The 16,025-nt window shown below is 57.9% G+C and overlaps 1 protein-coding gene across 1 annotated transcript in view; it reads left to right on the top strand.

Moving 5' to 3' along the window:
- Positions 1-15,255, top strand: part of SLC9A1 (solute carrier family 9 member A1) — a 54,376-nt gene extending 39,121 nt beyond the window's left edge. The window contains exons 2-12 of the mRNA XM_006055479.4: positions 1,570-2,030; positions 5,287-5,537; positions 6,464-6,681; positions 7,868-8,070; positions 9,846-9,935; positions 10,387-10,457; positions 10,582-10,755; positions 10,975-11,089; positions 11,256-11,357; positions 12,769-12,841; positions 13,431-15,255. Of these exons, the coding sequence (XP_006055541.2) occupies positions 1,570-2,030; positions 5,287-5,537; positions 6,464-6,681; positions 7,868-8,070; positions 9,846-9,935; positions 10,387-10,457; positions 10,582-10,755; positions 10,975-11,089; positions 11,256-11,357; positions 12,769-12,841; positions 13,431-13,777 (2,105 nt within the window). The 3' untranslated portion in view covers positions 13,778-15,255. The remainder of the gene's footprint in view (positions 1-1,569; positions 2,031-5,286; positions 5,538-6,463; positions 6,682-7,867; positions 8,071-9,845; positions 9,936-10,386; positions 10,458-10,581; positions 10,756-10,974; positions 11,090-11,255; positions 11,358-12,768; positions 12,842-13,430) is intronic.
- The last annotated feature ends 770 nt before the right edge of the window (positions 15,256-16,025 follow it).

Raw genomic sequence — 16,025 nt, forward strand, 5'->3', positions numbered from 1 at the left:
GGAGGGCTCTGGGCCTGGGGAGCGATGTTCCTCTTCCTTCCCAGGCTTCTCCAGGGGTAAAGAGAGAAGAGGCCTGGCCAGACAGGTGATAGAGATTCACGTGGGTCCTGGCCAAGCCCTTTGCATTTTCCGATCAGTAGATACTTGTTGAGCGCCTCCTGTATCCCCGACCCTGGGGACATAATCATAAACAGAGATGGAATCTGCCTGCAGAGAGTTTACAAGCTAAGGAGGGGAGGAGAGCGAGAGGTTCTACCTCGAGCAAAGTGGCAAGCAGACCATCCTAACCAAGTGGACCTTGGGGGTTATGTCCCAGGTCTTCTCCACCCACCTCCTCACCCAAAACCAGAGACCCATGAGCAGCTTGGGGGCGGAGCTGGCATTGAGAGGGGCCCTCTCTGAAAGGGATTTTTGCCACTTCCCTGCTCAGGGTTTGGAACCAAGGGGGCCGGCTGCAGAGGGTGGCCTGCCGCTGCTGCTGGCCAGGACCTGGCTTGGAGAGACGGTGGGTCTCAGGCAGAGGGGCATTTTCACCTTAATGGGGAGAAAGGAGGGAGTGATTTAAAGAAGGGGGCGTTTGATAGAAGCTGGTGGGGTCAGACCTGGGTTCTGTCCTGGTTCTACTACTGATGAGCTGTGTGACCTTGGGTGAGTCCCTTCCCCTCCCTGAGCTTCAGTTGTCCCTTCTTTAAAGTGGGTGGAATTGGGTGAGAAACAGGATGGCAAACAGGTTTTGTCTCACGCGCAGAACCCATTGATTGCTGTCGGCTTCCTGAGCATCTCTCTGGGCTCAGCGGGAAAGCACGCGAAGCTGGGATTGGAAGTCGCTGCGTGCGTGCTGCACGTTTGCAGGCCCCAGGCAGTATGATCCCCAGGTTCCTTCCTGCGCTGATAGTCTTTGATTCCTCTGTGCTCCTTCCTGTCTCCTGTGTCACTTCTCCACCAACCATTGTCTGCCTTTTGCTTCTACGCCTCTGTGATGGGGAACTTGATGTCTTCCCTTAAACAGAATTCTTCGATTGTTATGCCTGGTCTTGAGCTTACATCTATCTCCGTGAACTTGTGCCTGGACAGATGACTTGGGTTCAGGTGTTAGGTAATGCCTTCAGGATTGCAGATGGAAGTTGTGAGAAGGGAAGGCACCAGAGAAGGACCCCTACCCTAACCTGGGCAGACGGGGCAGTCAGGGAACTGGGTGGTACTTGGAGCCTCGGTAATCAGTGTATAATTTCTGCTTTCTGGAGGCATACAGACCTGCTTCTTTCTCCTACTTTACGACAGTGACAGGGAGCCTCTGTATGTCCTTTGAAAAAAGCACTTCAACAACATCATCATGTAGTTTACACATCAGTTATGTATAAACATAATCCATAACTGCATTATATTAGCCTGTGAGGCTGGTGTTATCAGCTCTAGGCGAGAAGGCTGAGGCTCAGAGAGTAACAGAGCGGTCCTCTGAGACCAAGCCTGAGCCCCTCTTGGTCCTACCCCTAGCCTTCAGCCCCAGCCATATTCTGTTCTCCTGGCTCCCCTCAAGCCCACGGCCTTCCGTTATCTTACCCTCTGCAGGTTTCCACGTGATCCCCACCATCTCGAGCATCGTCCCGGAGAGCTGCCTGCTGATTGTGGTGGGGCTGCTGGTGGGGGGTCTGATCAAGGGCGTGGGCGAGACGCCCCCCATCCTGCAGTCGGAAGTCTTCTTCCTCTTCCTGCTGCCGCCCATCATCCTGGATGCCGGCTACTTCCTGCCGCTGCGGCAGTTCACGGAGAACCTGGGCACCATCCTGATCTTCGCCGTGGTGGGCACGCTGTGGAACGCCTTCTTCCTGGGCGGCCTCATGTACGCCGTGTGCCTGGTGGGCGGCGAGCAGATCAACAACATCGGCCTCCTGGAGAACCTGCTGTTCGGCAGCATCATCTCGGCCGTGGACCCCGTGGCCGTGCTGGCCGTCTTCGAGGAGATTCACATCAACGAGCTGCTCCACATCCTTGTGTTTGGGGAGTCCCTGCTCAACGACGCCGTCACTGTGGTGAGAGGCAGGGGCCACGCCCCGGGGCGCGCAAGACCCAGACCCAAGTCCAGGTCCAGAGTGAATCCCACATCCCCCCGCTCACGATAGTCAGACAGCAAGTGTCCAGCCCTGCCTGCTATGTGTGGCCATCGTGCTGGGCACCGGCAAGGATTATCTCAGTTATCCTCCTGACTACGTTAAGAGGTGCTTCTTAGTCTCACTTTGCAGAGAAGGAGCCAAACTTAATGAGGTTAAAGAACTCAGTAGAATAGATAGAACTGAAATTGGAAGCCAGGTCTATCTGACTGCAGGGCCTGAGCTCAGCCTGACCAGGTCATACGCTCTGTCCCTGATGTGATCTTGGTTAAATGACTTATCCTCTTTGTACCTCAGTTTACCCTTTATAGACCAGTTAGTCTCTGAGGGGCATTTTAGCTTTCTTGGTAGCTGTATCTTAAACTAGGGCTTCCCAGGTGGCTCAGTGGTAAAAAAACCCACCTGCCAATGCAGGAAATGCAGGTTCAATCCCTGGGTTGAGAAGATCCCCCAGAGGAGGAACCCACACCAGTATTCTTGCCTGGGAAATCCCATGGACAGAGAAGCCTGGTAGGCTGCAGCCAAAGAGTTGGACATGACTGAGCATGCATGCGTACCCACACACACACACACACACACACACACACACACACACACACGTGTCTTAAGTTAGAGTTTAATTTGTGCAGAGTTTCGGGGCAGCATTCATGGAAAGGAACCTTGTCTCTAAAACCTCCAGAAGGTGGCAAGTAAAGTGGGTCAGTCTGGGTTGGCCACTTGCTTACTGTGTGACCTTAGGCATGTGACTGTACCTCTCTGGGCTTCACCTTTGACAGCTGGGATATGGCAGAGTAGTCAGTGCGTTCCTGCCAGGCCTAGCGAGGACAGACACCCCCACCGCAGGGTCTGCACGTGGCAAGGCTGTGTATGTTTCCACATACCCTTCCTCCCAGCCGGCTTCCTCAGGAAGCAGGTACGTGTATGTGCACACCCGTGTTGTGTTGTGCAAACACCTACATCCCCCTCCTGCCTGGACCCCTCAGGGAGCAGCTGCCCACACAGGAAAACTCATGGACCCATGTGCATGCCCTGTGCACGCTCGCACACACGCTCCCGCCTCACTCCCAGCCGCTCAGGAAGCCGCACCTCAAAGAAGCCACCGACAGTAGAGGTCGCCTGCCAACAGCCTCGGCTTCCTCTCCCGCTTCTTCCCCTGGCGCCCCGTCAGCTCCTCCTGAAGCCAGGGGAGCCGCGGGCTGGCCCATCTGGCCTGTCTCCTCGGGCACCCGCCTTTGCCCACGGCTGCCACGCAGGCCTATTTCCCCATCTGGAGCAGGGACCGTTGCCCTGAGCCTGCCGTCCTCCCGGGGCTCTGACGGGAGTCACACTCACTCATGCCTGCAAAAGCAATGGGTGCCAGAGATGAAGCCCTCCCCAGAGGATGTATGTTGGGGTTCAGGCTGGCACTCTTGGGGAACAGTGGGGCGTGGCTGCAAGAGTGGATGCCCCCATCTGGCCACCGTGGGCCCATGGCCGTGCCTCCCCGAGACAGGGGCAGTGATGGGAGTCATTGCTCGTGTTCTGTCTGATCATGTATTGTCTCAGCTAATCTGCACAGACTCCATGAGGTTAGCACGGTGATTTTTCCCAGTTTTTCGGGTGAGGGAACTGGGGCACTGGGAGATTAAGGAACTCGTCCAAGATCATAGTAGCTGATAAATGACATACTGGGGTTCAGATCTACACAGTCTTGAGTCCAGAGTCCAGATGCTTAGCACTATGCTACTCGGCCTCTGTAGTCCCAGCGACAATGGTGCCGGGCCAGAAGTGAGGACCTTGCCCTCTGCACCTGCCCCATCGGCCCAGCCAGTGCACTCTAGGGACCTGAGCATTTCCTCAGGCCAGGAGTAGGTTTAGGTAGCCCAGGGCTGAGAACGCACTGCCAGAGCCCTGCCCTGTCTCCCAGATGGCTGTGTCAGGCACATGGGGGACTGGCCAGTGCTTGGCATCTCCCTTCCCTGCCTGGCCCAAGTCGGGCCCTTTCTAGAGCTCTGGGCATGGGTGTGAATGCCCCATTACCCAGATGGTAGGGCTGAAGGCTGCCCCAAGCTGTGTGGCCTCAGGCCTTGGCCCTGGAGCAAAGGTGCCCTGCTTCCACGTGTGGCCCAGGTACTGGGGGCTTTGGAGGGTCTGTCTCGGGGATCCCCAGGTCTTCTTCCCCACTCCCTCTGCATTCCTTCAGCCTGGACACTCCCCAGCTGGTTTCTGGGCAGAGCTGTCTGGGAGCAGGCCAGGCAGCCAGCACCTAAGAGGAGGTAGATAGAAACTCAAAGCTGGATCCCCAGAGAGGCCATCCACTGCTGGCAGGGACCAAGCTCTGGGCCCAGTTCTGTTGCTCCCGGGCGGGGTTGGGGGGGTCCTCTGGCACATCACTTCACCATTCTGAGCTTTAGTTTAGCAAGGGAACAAGCATCTTTAGCCTGCCTACCTCATGAGGCTGTTGTGTGGCAAACAGGATGACCATAATCAAAGGGCTTTACAGTGTATGAAGTGCCACTTAAAGTCTGATGGTGGTGTTACAATGACCGTTTATTTCCCCAGCCCAGAGGTGGGGAAGCCGTGGAGAGCCTCTGGTTCCATAGTGCCTGAACTCGGTGGTTCACTGCAACCCCCTGGGGGCCTTGTTGAACAGAGATTTCTGGGTCCCACTTCCAGACAATCCAAGTAGAGTATGGGCTGGCCAAGTGTATTTTTAGAAAGCTTCAGCAGTTAAGAAGTCCTATTCTAGTTCATTATCTGAATTTCCCAGCTTTGTGCTAAAGGAAAGACCGAAATCCAGGCAGGGACGTGCACGATGAGCTTGGTGAACAGCAGCTAATGCTGTGATAGGCAATTTGCCCTCATTAACTAATTGAATCTCACAGTAGCCCTGTGAGGTTGGTACTATTGCCCCCATTTTCTGGACAGGAAAACTGAAGCGCAGGGAGATTGAGTCATTTGCCCCATGTGTACAGCTGGGGAGCAGCAGAGTCAGAATTTCAACCCAGGTGGTTTGGCTTCAGAGCCGGTTCTTTCTCTGCACAGCCCACTGCAGGCCCAAAGACCCTCTGGGCCCCAGACCCCTCTGCCACCTCTTGGCTGTGGTCAACAGAGGGGACAGAATCGCCCTGGGTGAACCCCAGGAGCCATGGGGCAGGGTGCCCACCCCCCTGCCGACCAGCCTGCACACCCTTCCCAGGTCCTGTATCACCTCTTTGAGGAGTTTGCCAACTACGACCGCGTGGGCATCGTGGACATCATCCTCGGCTTCCTGAGCTTCTTCGTGGTGTCCCTGGGTGGGGTGTTCGTGGGCGTGGTCTACGGGGTCATTGCAGCCTTCACCTCCCGCTTCACCTCCCACATCCGCGTCATCGAGCCGCTCTTCGTCTTCCTCTACAGCTACATGGCCTACCTGTCGGCCGAGCTCTTCCACCTGTCAGGCATCATGGCGTGAGTCTGGGCGTGGCGTGCAGGCGGGGCCCCAACTCAGATCCCCCCGGGCTTGGAGGGTCAAAGGGAGCTCCCCAGGGCCCAGCCCCCAAGATCCAGGCTTCAGGTCTCGGGGCTGCCCGGAAGCACAGAGTGAGGCTTCTGGAAAGCCTCACCCCAGCCATTTCTTCTTTTCTTTTGTTACAAAGGGAGCCCCTTGGCAATCTCCAGACGCAGGCACTCGAGCCCACTGCTCCTCTCAGCAGCTCTAGTGAGGGGGCGCGAGGCTTCCCTTGCTTTGGGGGTCCTGAGGCCCCAGCTGCATCTTGCAGTTGGGGTTGGGGGGTGGCAGGGAAGTTGTGCTAAGGTGCTCCCGCTAGGAGAAGTCACTGGAAGTACCAAGGCTGGATTGGGGGACGGGGATGGGAGGTGACAATGAGGAGGCTGGGCCAGCGGGAGTGGACCCTGAGTGTGGGCGCCAGGCTAGGAAGGGCTTGGGCTGCCGCCCGGAAGACAGCTCCCTGTGGGGACCCCCAGGTGTTAAGGAGACACCACACTCTGGAGGATAAACCTGTGGCCAAAGACGTGACCCCTGTCAGGTGGAGAGGCCGTGTGGCCTCGGGAAAAAGGCCCAGGCTTAGGAGCCGGGCAGAACTTCTTTTGTTCGTGTCTTAGCTCTGCCACTCCGTGGCAGTGTGACTGTGGGCAGGTGACTTTATTTCTGCACGTCTCAGATCTCTCATCTGGAAAATGCCAGAATACACCCGTGTCTGCAGGGTTGGGTGAGAGTATTGAGAACAGGGGTTGGAAGCCGGCAGAGGTGTCTGACCCATGAGAGGAGCTCAGGTGCCCGGCCCCTGCCCACCTCTCTGGCGCTGGAGGTGCCCTGGGAGGGTGCAGCTTGACTCTGAACCCCGCTCCCCGCTCTTTCCTCCCCTGACCCCCAGACTCATTGCCTCGGGCGTGGTGATGCGCCCCTACGTGGAGGCCAACATCTCCCACAAGTCCCACACGACCATCAAGTATTTCCTCAAAATGTGGAGCAGCGTCAGTGAAACCCTCATCTTTATCTTCCTGGGCGTCTCCACCGTGGCCGGCTCCCACCACTGGAACTGGACGTTTGTCATCAGCACCCTGCTCTTCTGCCTCATCGCCCGAGTGCTGGGTGAGGGGCTGGAGCCGGGGAGGGGTGCGTGTGCGTGTGGCAGGGGGTGCGTGCGCGTGGCAGGGGGTGCGTGCACGTGGCAGGGGTGCATGCGTGTGGCAGCCGGGTGCATGCTATGTGTGGAGGCGGTGGGCTTGGCTCCAGGCTGCTCCTGGCGCCCCCGTGGGATGGGGGGCTTCCCCATTCCCACTCCCTGCAGCACTGAGGCCCTTATGGGCCCTGGAGGGGACAGAGGGCCACGCTCCTGGGGGTGAACAGCCAGAATGTGCGGGTGGAAGAGGCCTCAGCAACCCTGGGACTCTGAGCCAGTCAGTATCTGAGGAGAGGACTGAGGCCCCCAGGGCCAGATCTGTGTTCAGGTCTGTGGTCTTTGCACCTCCTCTTCCCATGCTTGACTTTGGCACTTGCAGAGTCTTCTGCAGAGCCTCCCAACTGCTGCTGCCAGCCCCGGGGCACACCTGGGCACCCCTGGGCACCAGGCCTCAGGCCCTTGGGCAGCTGCTTCACCTTCTGGATACACTGGATACCTCAGTGACCATGTGGCTTCTGCCCGTGGATCTCACCTCCTCTCTGAGGTTAGGTCTGGGCATGGCACTTAACTTGCTGTGCCGTCTTAAAAACCCTTTCATCCTGGGCCTCATCCTCTGGAGATTCTGGGGCTATGGGGTTGAGATTGGACTCCAACCTCCCTCTGCAGTTTTTTTTTTTCTGGCCATGCTGCACATGCGCTCTTAGTTCCTCAACCAAGAATCGAACCCGTGCTCCCTGCAGTGCAAGCATGAAGTCTTAACCACCGGACTGCCAGGGAAGCCCTAGCATTTTTAAACTTTTTATTACAGAAAATATCAAACACATAGAAAAGTAGGCCCCGTGTACCTATCATATTTAATAGGTATCAATTTGTAGCCAGTCTTGTCTCATCTCTTTTCCTGGTACCCTTCTGCCCTCCAGCTCCTGGAGGCCTCTATAATGTCTCTAAAGTGTACACAGGTTGAGGAACCTCCCTTAAAGATCCACCCAACTCTTGGATTGAGGGATTAGAAGCACCTTGGACTGAGGGACCTGAGATATGAGTTAGCTGGGTGGGTTTACCAGTGGAGGCTTCCTCCAGACAGAGAAAATCTCCCAGCTGCAGAAGCCATGAGGGGCTGGGACAACCTGACCCCTCGCTTCCCCTCCCTGGCAGGCGTGCTGGGCCTGACCTGGTTCATCAACAAGTTCCGCATCGTGAAGTTGACCCCCAAGGACCAGTTCATCATTGCCTACGGGGGCCTGCGAGGCGCCATTGCCTTCTCCCTGGGCTACCTCCTGGACAAGAAGCACTTCCCTATGTGTGACCTGTTCCTCACGGCCATCATCACCGTCATCTTTTTCACCGTCTTTGTGCAGGTGCTGGACAGGGCGGAGCAGCCCTGCCTGGGGACCCTGACTCTGCCAGGAAAGAGGAAGCACATGACCGAGCGGGGCGGGAGGTGGGGGCGGTGGGGAACATGGGTTGTAGTTCCAGCTCCATCAATACCTCGTGTAGCCCTGGACAAGCCACTCCACCTTTCTGGGCCTCAGTGTGCTCAATTGTAAAGGGAGAGTTTGGTCATGCGTCATTGTGGAGTGATGCTGCCCAGCTCAGTTAGGAGCCCAGGTAGCATTGAGAGGGGTAGGTGCAGTCAGCAGGACCATGAAGTTCATGGTAGGGATTTAGGGAAGTGGTTTAATATCTTAGGGTCTCAGTTTCTACATCAATCAAATAGGGACAATAGCACAACTTGGCACTCCAGGACTCCTGCCTGGAAAATCCCATGGACGGGGAGCCTGGTGGGCTGCAGTCCATGGGGTCGCGAAGAGTCGGACATGACTGAGTGACTTCACTTTCACTTTTCACTTTCATGCATTGGAGAAGGAAATGGCAACCCACTCCAGTGTTCTTGCCTGGAGAATCCCAGGGATGGGGGAGCCTGGTGGGCTGCTGTCTATGGGGTCGCACAGAGTCGGACACGACTGAAGCGACTTAGCAGCAGCAGCAGCAGCACAACCTGGGGACTGGAAAGGTGAAGCGGCCCCTGAGCTGCGCTGGAGGAGGCCGTTAGCCAGAGCTCTGCTGCTGTCAGTGTGACCCTGGAAAGATTCTCCTCCCATCTCTGGGTCTCAGATCCCCATCTGTGAAGTGAGGGGACTGGACCAGATGATCCTGAAGAATCCTTCCAGCTGCTGGCCGTGATTTCTGTGCATTTGAACAACCAGGCTTAGCTGAGAACCTCACCCACCCCTTGAGTCCCTGAGGGAGCCCAGCCTGAGATGATGTAAATCATTTCTCGTTGTCTGACCCGTGACTTTGGGCAAATGAGAAACACTTCATCTGTGTGCTTGTCTATGTGTTTCTCTACCACCTGCTCCATCTGTCCTGGATAATAATCCTGGACAAGCCCTCAATGGGAAACATCATTGCCTTCTCCAGAGAACACAGCGTAGAGCAAACTTCCTAGGGCTGGACTTGTCTTCTGTCTTTTAAAAGGAGAAGAGGCTGCCTCTTTGATCATCTTGCCCTGCCTCCATCTTCAAAAATACTTTATCACCTTGATTTTGCAGTTGGTTTACTAAGCCAGTTTTTAATGAATGCAGCATTGAGGAAGGGACCTCCCTGCCTGAGTTTGAATCCAGCTTTACTACTTCTGTAAGACCTTAGGGAGTTACTTGACCTCTCTCAGTCTTAGTTTCCTCATCTGTACAATGGGGACAAGGAAGGGGTCATCGTAGGTATTGAAATGCTAATTCTAGTAAAAACACCACTGACCCTGGCACTTGACAAGCGGGCAGTTAGATGAGCTACTGCTGTCCTTACTGGGTCCTTCTGGGTCAAAAACGTGCAAGGGGGCCAGAGCAGAGGTGGTCCTCCCTGCTAGGTGACAGAGCACATTTGTGGTGGAACTCATGCTTGAACTCTGGCCCGGGCTAGCTGACCTGTGTGTGAGTCCCTTGGCTGGATACGAACCCCCTGGCGATGTCTTCAGGAATAAATGGGCTTAATATAACCAAGGCTTGGATGTTGGGAGATTGGGGACGTCAGAGCAAAGGGCATCCCAGGCTCAGGGACCTTAGGGTGGGGGACCTCTGTGGCCTCCCTGCCAGGGTGGCAGAACTGGAGTGCCTGACACCCACCCGCCCCCCAGGGCATGACCATTCGGCCCCTGGTAGACCTGCTGGCTGTGAAGAAAAAGCAAGAAACGAAGCGTTCTATCAATGAGGAGATCCACACGCAGGTACCGGCAGCTAGGCCTGGGCCCTGTGTTGCAGGAGGAGCTTAGGGAGCTAGGGGTCGGCTAGGCCTTGCATCCACGTCCTCAGTCAGCCCCTCCTCTCTCATCCAGTGCCTCCTGAGGTCACCAGGTCACCCAATAGGGAGGGGTGGTGTGAGCAGCCAGGAACCTGAGGAGGGGGCGTCATGCTGCCTCTGCAGGAACCTGGCCCAGGTGCTGGGCACAAGTGGGTTCAGAGAAGAGGGTTCAGCCGGGCCCCAGTGGCAGAGGGCTGGAGGGGGTCCACAGGGGTTCAGGATGAGTGGGGTGCGGGCGCCACCTCCTGGCTGCTTCTGGAACTACAGGGCTGGGTTGAGCAGAGCAGCGCTGGGGTGGAAGGTGGGGGCCCATTCAGGAGTCTTGGTCCAGGAGGAGCCCAGTAGTGAGGCTTGACCTGGCCCTGGGCACGTTTCAGTTCCTGGACCACCTTCTGACAGGCATCGAGGACATCTGTGGTCATTACGGCCACCACCACTGGAAAGACAAGTAGGTGGCAGGCTTGGTGGGCAGGAGGGCGGGGAGGGGCCGGTAAGGGTCTCCCCCGCTGGGGGCCTGGGCATCTTCCCATTGCAGGAGCCAGCTTCACCCATCTCCTCTCACCTCCCACCAGGCTCAACCGGTTTAATAAGAAGTACGTGAAGAAGTGTCTGATAGCCGGTGAGCGCTCCAAGGAGCCCCAGCTCATCGCTTTCTACCACAAGATGGAGATGAAGCAAGCTATCGAGCTGGTGGAAAGTGGGGGCATGGGCAAGATCCCCTCGGCCGTCTCCACCGTCTCCATGCAGTGAGTGCTAATGGCCAACCCTGGCCACGTCTGCAAGCCACACGCTGACCCCTCAGTACCCACCTGGAGCGGGTCCCTAGGTCATTCCACCGGGCGGGTGGATCATACTGAGGACCCAAGGCTTGGCGCACCCGACCGGATCATCCCCAGGGGACCCTTCTGGCCCGGCCCAGCCCCCACAGTCCCAGGAATTTTCTCATCTGTGCCCCGTTATCCCAGGAACATCCACCCCAAGTCCCTGCCGGCCGAGCGCATCCTGCCAGCACTGTCCAAGGACAAGGAAGAGGAGATCCGCAAAATCCTGAGGAACAACTTGCAGAAGACCAGGCAGCGGGTGAGGGGCTGCTCCCCGCCTGGCCCACTTCACTTACTGCAGAGGAGGCCCCCGCCCCCGCCCCGCCCCACCCGCCTCGGCTCCACATGCCCAGAGCCACCCCAGCCCCTCCAGGCCCAGCTTCTGTGGCCTGGCCAGGCCTGCCTGACAGCTGTTCCTCCCACAGCTGCGGTCCTACAACAGACACACGCTGGTGGCCGACCCCTACGAGGAGGCCTGGAACCAGATGCTGCTCCGGAGACAGAAGGCCAGGCAACTGGAGCAGAAGGTATGTCCGAAGCTGGAGCCGGCTCCTGCCTTTCTCTGGGAACCTGGGCTCTTCCTCTGCCTGCATCACCCCCAGCCAGCCCTCTGGGAGACAGAGCCACTCCCATCTGGTGTTTTGGCCTCCCCCAGTGTTCTCGCCTGGAAAATTCCATGGACTGCAGCCCTCCAGGCTCCCCAGTCCATGGGGTTGCAGAGTCAGACACAAATTGGCAACCGAACACACACACACCCTCCCCCTCCATGTGTTTCAAAGGCTGAGCCCCAGGGAAAGTTCCAGAAAGCTGCTTTCTCCACCTCTTCTCCACTCAGAGCAGCAAAGAGGCCCCCCTTCCCCACTGTGTCCTTGGGTATCAGATCTAGAAGAGTCTGTCCATGTGCTCTAACCTCTCATTTTCTAGTGAGAAAACTAAGGCTCAGAATCAGAAAGCAAAGACACATATGCCTGCCTTCATTCGTTCAGGAGAATATTTGTGGAGCTCTCCCTAAGTGCCAAGTGGCAGAACTGCCTCCGTGAATCGGGTGTGAATCAGCCCAGTCCCTCCCTTATGGAGCACACAGTGGCCCGGGCAGAACCGGAAGTGCAAGGGGCTCTGAGCACCTCAAACAAGGAAGTGGTCAGAGTGCGCTTAGGAATGAGAGTCACAGGGGAGGGAGTGTGGTCAGGGGAAGGGCCAGGCAGAAGGAAAGAAACTATGCATAAGTTCCTGACCACACACTGAGGGGGCTCAGCTTTCAAGGAAGCTTATTAATGGCGTTAAGGGTTTGGGCTTCCTTCCAAAGCATGGAGAAGTCATGAAGGGTTCTCAGCAAGGGAAGCACATGGGAAGGGGTGCGGGTGGATTAGACGGGTGGCAGGGGGAGGGGAGGAGCAGGCAGAATTCAAGGGACATTTAGGAGGTCGGAGTGGCAAGACTTGGTTACCAGTTTGAGGTGGGACCGAGGGAAGGGGAAAAGGAGGCAGGGGTCACGTCTGGCCTTTGATTGGGGTAGGTGGGTGGGGTGGTTGAGGGGACACGGAGGAAGGAGCAGGTTTTGAAAGAAAATAAGTAGCTGAGTTCAGCCGTAGCATGTTGCACTGAGAATCCCGGGGGTCATCCAGGGCCCGGGTGACATTCCTGAGTTGACAGTGGGTCCTTAGGGGCAGATGAGGGCCAGAGCTAGAGGCTGGGCTGGTGTCCCCACAGGAGAGGTGGGACAGTGTGGGGGTGTCCAGGGTCACCCCAGAGCTCAGCAAGAGGCTGGGCCAAGTCCTCAGGACCCAGCACTGGCCCAGGCTCGCCACGGGCATGGGCAGAGAAGGTGTGGGCACCCTGGGCACCCAAAGGAAGGGTGTGCGGCCACCGGCCCGGGGCGCCGTCCAGAGGGGCCGCCTCTGCTCACCCCCCTGCCCCCATCTGCTCTTCCTCTGTCAGATCAGCAACTACCTGACCGTGCCGGCCCACAAGCTGGACTCGCCCACCATGTCGCGGGCCCGCATCGGCTCAGGTAAGGCAGGCCATGGGGGGCCCGGCAAGGGGCCTCGAGGCTGGGCACAGGCCTCAGAGAGCTTGCAGGGAGGACGGGCTTCTCACAGGCCAAGCCGTGAGCTCCTCCTATGTCAGGTGGAGTTGGGGGTTCACCAGAGGGGGGCCCCCCAGAAGAGTGGCCCTGCCGTCCTCCCCAGGGAAAGAGTGCTCCACGGGGGGGGCTCACGCTGAGGAGCTAGGTGCCCGCGGGGAGGCCGGAGGGGGCTGCACTGTTGGGCTCTCCGACATGTGGGGGACCAAGGCAGGCCTTCCAGGACGGGGGACTCAGGAGGGAGCCTGAACTCTTTGTCGGAGCAGGGACTCCTATGGGAGCCCCAGGCCTGAGCAGGGGCGCACAGTCCTACCTTGGAGAGCAGTCCGAGGGGAGGAGGAACTATTGGCCAGGTGACAGGATTCATAAAAGGCCCGTTTGGAGTGATTTGAAGCATACCAGGATGACTGCACTCACAGGCAGGCTCTTTGGGAGCCACTGGCGTGGGCAGAGATGAGCCACGCACTGGGAGGACCCAGGGCCAGAAGCCAGCGTGCTCCTTGCTCTTGGTTTGCAGACCCGCTGGCCTATGAGCCCAAGGCCGACTTGCCTGTGATCACCATCGACCCGGCCTCCCCGCAGTCGCCTGAGTCTGTGGACCTGGTGAACGAGGAGCTGAAGGGCAAGGTCCTGGGGCTGAGCCGGGATCCGGGGAGGCTGGCTGAGGAGGAGGAGGACGACGAGGACCCCGATGGGGGCCTTACGATGCGGACCAAGGAGCCCTCATCCCCGGGCACCGACGATGTCTTCACCCCGGCACCGAGCGACAGCCCCAGCTCTCAGAGGATACAGCGCTGCCTCAGTGACCCAGGCCCCCACCCCGAGCCTGGGGAGGGAGAGCCTTTCATCCCCAAGGGCCAGTAGCACGGGGGGCCAGCGGGCGGTGCCCTCCCGCCACGGACTCTCCCACCAGAGCCGGGGCTGCTGGCGGGGGGCGGGGGCGGGGTTCCCCTCCTCCTTCCCGACCTGGACTAGCCCCGGCCCTCCCCCACCGCATGGCAGCTGGGCCCACAGCCCCCACCGCAGCACGGCTTCCCCTTGCCTCCCGGGAAGCGCCCTCCCTCCCCCCAGAACTGCCTTCCAGATCCATCCATCGGAGGTGGACCTGCCTGGCTGTGAGGCAAACCCTGCCCCCTCCCAAGCCAAGCTCTCTCCCTACGAGGACCAGGGCCTCTGAGTCCCCTAGACCTCCGCGGGGCTCCTCCCATTCCGTCACCCTACTCATTCAAGTCAATCTTAATTTCTAACCAAAGAGCCTCTGGCTCAGCCTTGGTCCCTCCTGGGAAGGGAAGGAGCAGGGGCCTCCATTAACAGGGAAGAGACTAGGGGACCAGGCGTTGGACTTGGGGAGAGGTCGGGAACCGTGGCCATGCCGTCCCCCTGCCGGCTCTTACCCTGGCCACCTCACCTGACCTGTCCTTACTCAGAGGACTCAGCTTCTCCAAACCGGGCTCCAGCGGGGACCACTGGGCCCTTCAGGGGCTACTGATCGGAGCTCCGGAGAGTGCTGCCTTTTTATCTGTTTTGTTTGTTCACACTTCCATGTACGATTCTATTTGCACAGAGGGCATTCCTGTTTTTAAAACATTTTTGAAACCTCTGCCTGAACAGAACTCCCGCCATCCTACTCCAGAGCACCACGCATCCGCATACGTGCCTGTCTGCCCAACACTTCCCCAAATCAGTCCTCTGTCCACAGGGCTCTGATTTCAGAAATGACCTCACCACCCCCCACGCCCAACACACACACACACACACACACACACGCGGACACCCCAATCGTGACTTTCTCTAACTCATAGATGCTGGGCCTCCTGGGACCTTCTTCTGGGCCTGGCCCTCAGCTCCTGCTGGCCTGTTCTCTCTCCTCCCCCTCCCCACCCCCGTTGGCCCCTGGAACCTCTCTCGTAAGCACTGCACTCAGCTTGCTGTAGAGCCCTGTCCTCGGGGGGCGGGGGTGTCCCCTGAGCATCTCCCACTGGCCAGGGCTGGTGGGTGAGCGGAGCCCTGGCCCCAGAGGCCTTTGCTCTCAGAAATACATGCCTACTCCCATGGCCGCCATGGGCCCAGCCCAGGCCTAGTGATCTCTGTCCTTCTCTCTAGGGTACTCCTTTCCCCAGGATCGTGCAATAGTCAGAGCATCCCCTCCCCAGTGGCCTGGACAGAGGGTGCTCATCTCCCCCTCCTCTCCATGAAAGTGCTGTTTTGGGCGGGAGTCACCATGCAAGGCTGACGTTGACAACCGTGTTCAAAGCCTCCACAGCTGCTGCCGCTCTGCCGCCTGTACAGAAGAAACCGAATCTTTTTCATATTCTAATAAATCCGTGTGAGTTTTTGATAGAGTTGAGGGCTGCTTCCTGGGAACCAGGGACTTGGGGGAGGAAGGTGGCCCAAGCACCCGAAGGACTTGGCTCAATGGCCGGCACAGAGAGACACTTAGTCCATGTCAGGTGCTGGCGTGCTGATTCCCGTGGACCCAGCACCAGGGGCACAGGTGCGAGCAGAGCAGGAGGCTCCCAGCCCTCGGCTCCTTCTGACGCAGAGCAGCGTTCACCAGTCCTGCCAGGAAAGCCATGTGTGCGTGTCTCTGTGCGTGTGTGCGTGTCTCTGTGCGTGTGTCTGTGTGTATCTATGTGTCTGTGTGTCACTCTGTGTGTCTCTGTGTGTGTTTGTTTATGTGTCTCTGTGCGCCTGTGTATCTGTGTGCCTGTGTGTGTGTGTGTGTGTGTATCTATGTGTCTGTGTGTGTGTCTCTGTGTGTGTGTGTGTGTCTGTATGTCTCTGTGTGTCTGTCTCTGTGTGCGTGTCTGTGTGCCTGTCTGTGTGTGTGTTTCTGTGTGTCTGTCTCTGTGTGTGTGTCTGTGTGTATCTACGTGTCTGCGTGTCTCTGCATCTATGTATCTGTGTGTCTGTGTGTGCGTCTGTGTGTGTGTCTCTCTCTGTGTGTCTCCGTGTGTCTGTGTGTGAGTGTATCTATGTGTCTGTGTCTCTGTGTATCTGTGTATGTCTCTGTATGTGTCTCCGTGTGTCTGTGTGTATCTATGTGTCTGTGTCTCTGTGTGTGTGTGTGTGTGTATGTCTCTGTGTGTGTCTCCGTGTGTCTGTCTCTGTG

Source organism: Bubalus bubalis, chromosome 2 (assembly GCF_019923935.1).
Source record: "Bubalus bubalis isolate 160015118507 breed Murrah chromosome 2, NDDB_SH_1, whole genome shotgun sequence".
In the NCBI taxonomy this organism is placed as follows: Eukaryota; Metazoa; Chordata; class Mammalia; order Artiodactyla; family Bovidae; genus Bubalus; species Bubalus bubalis.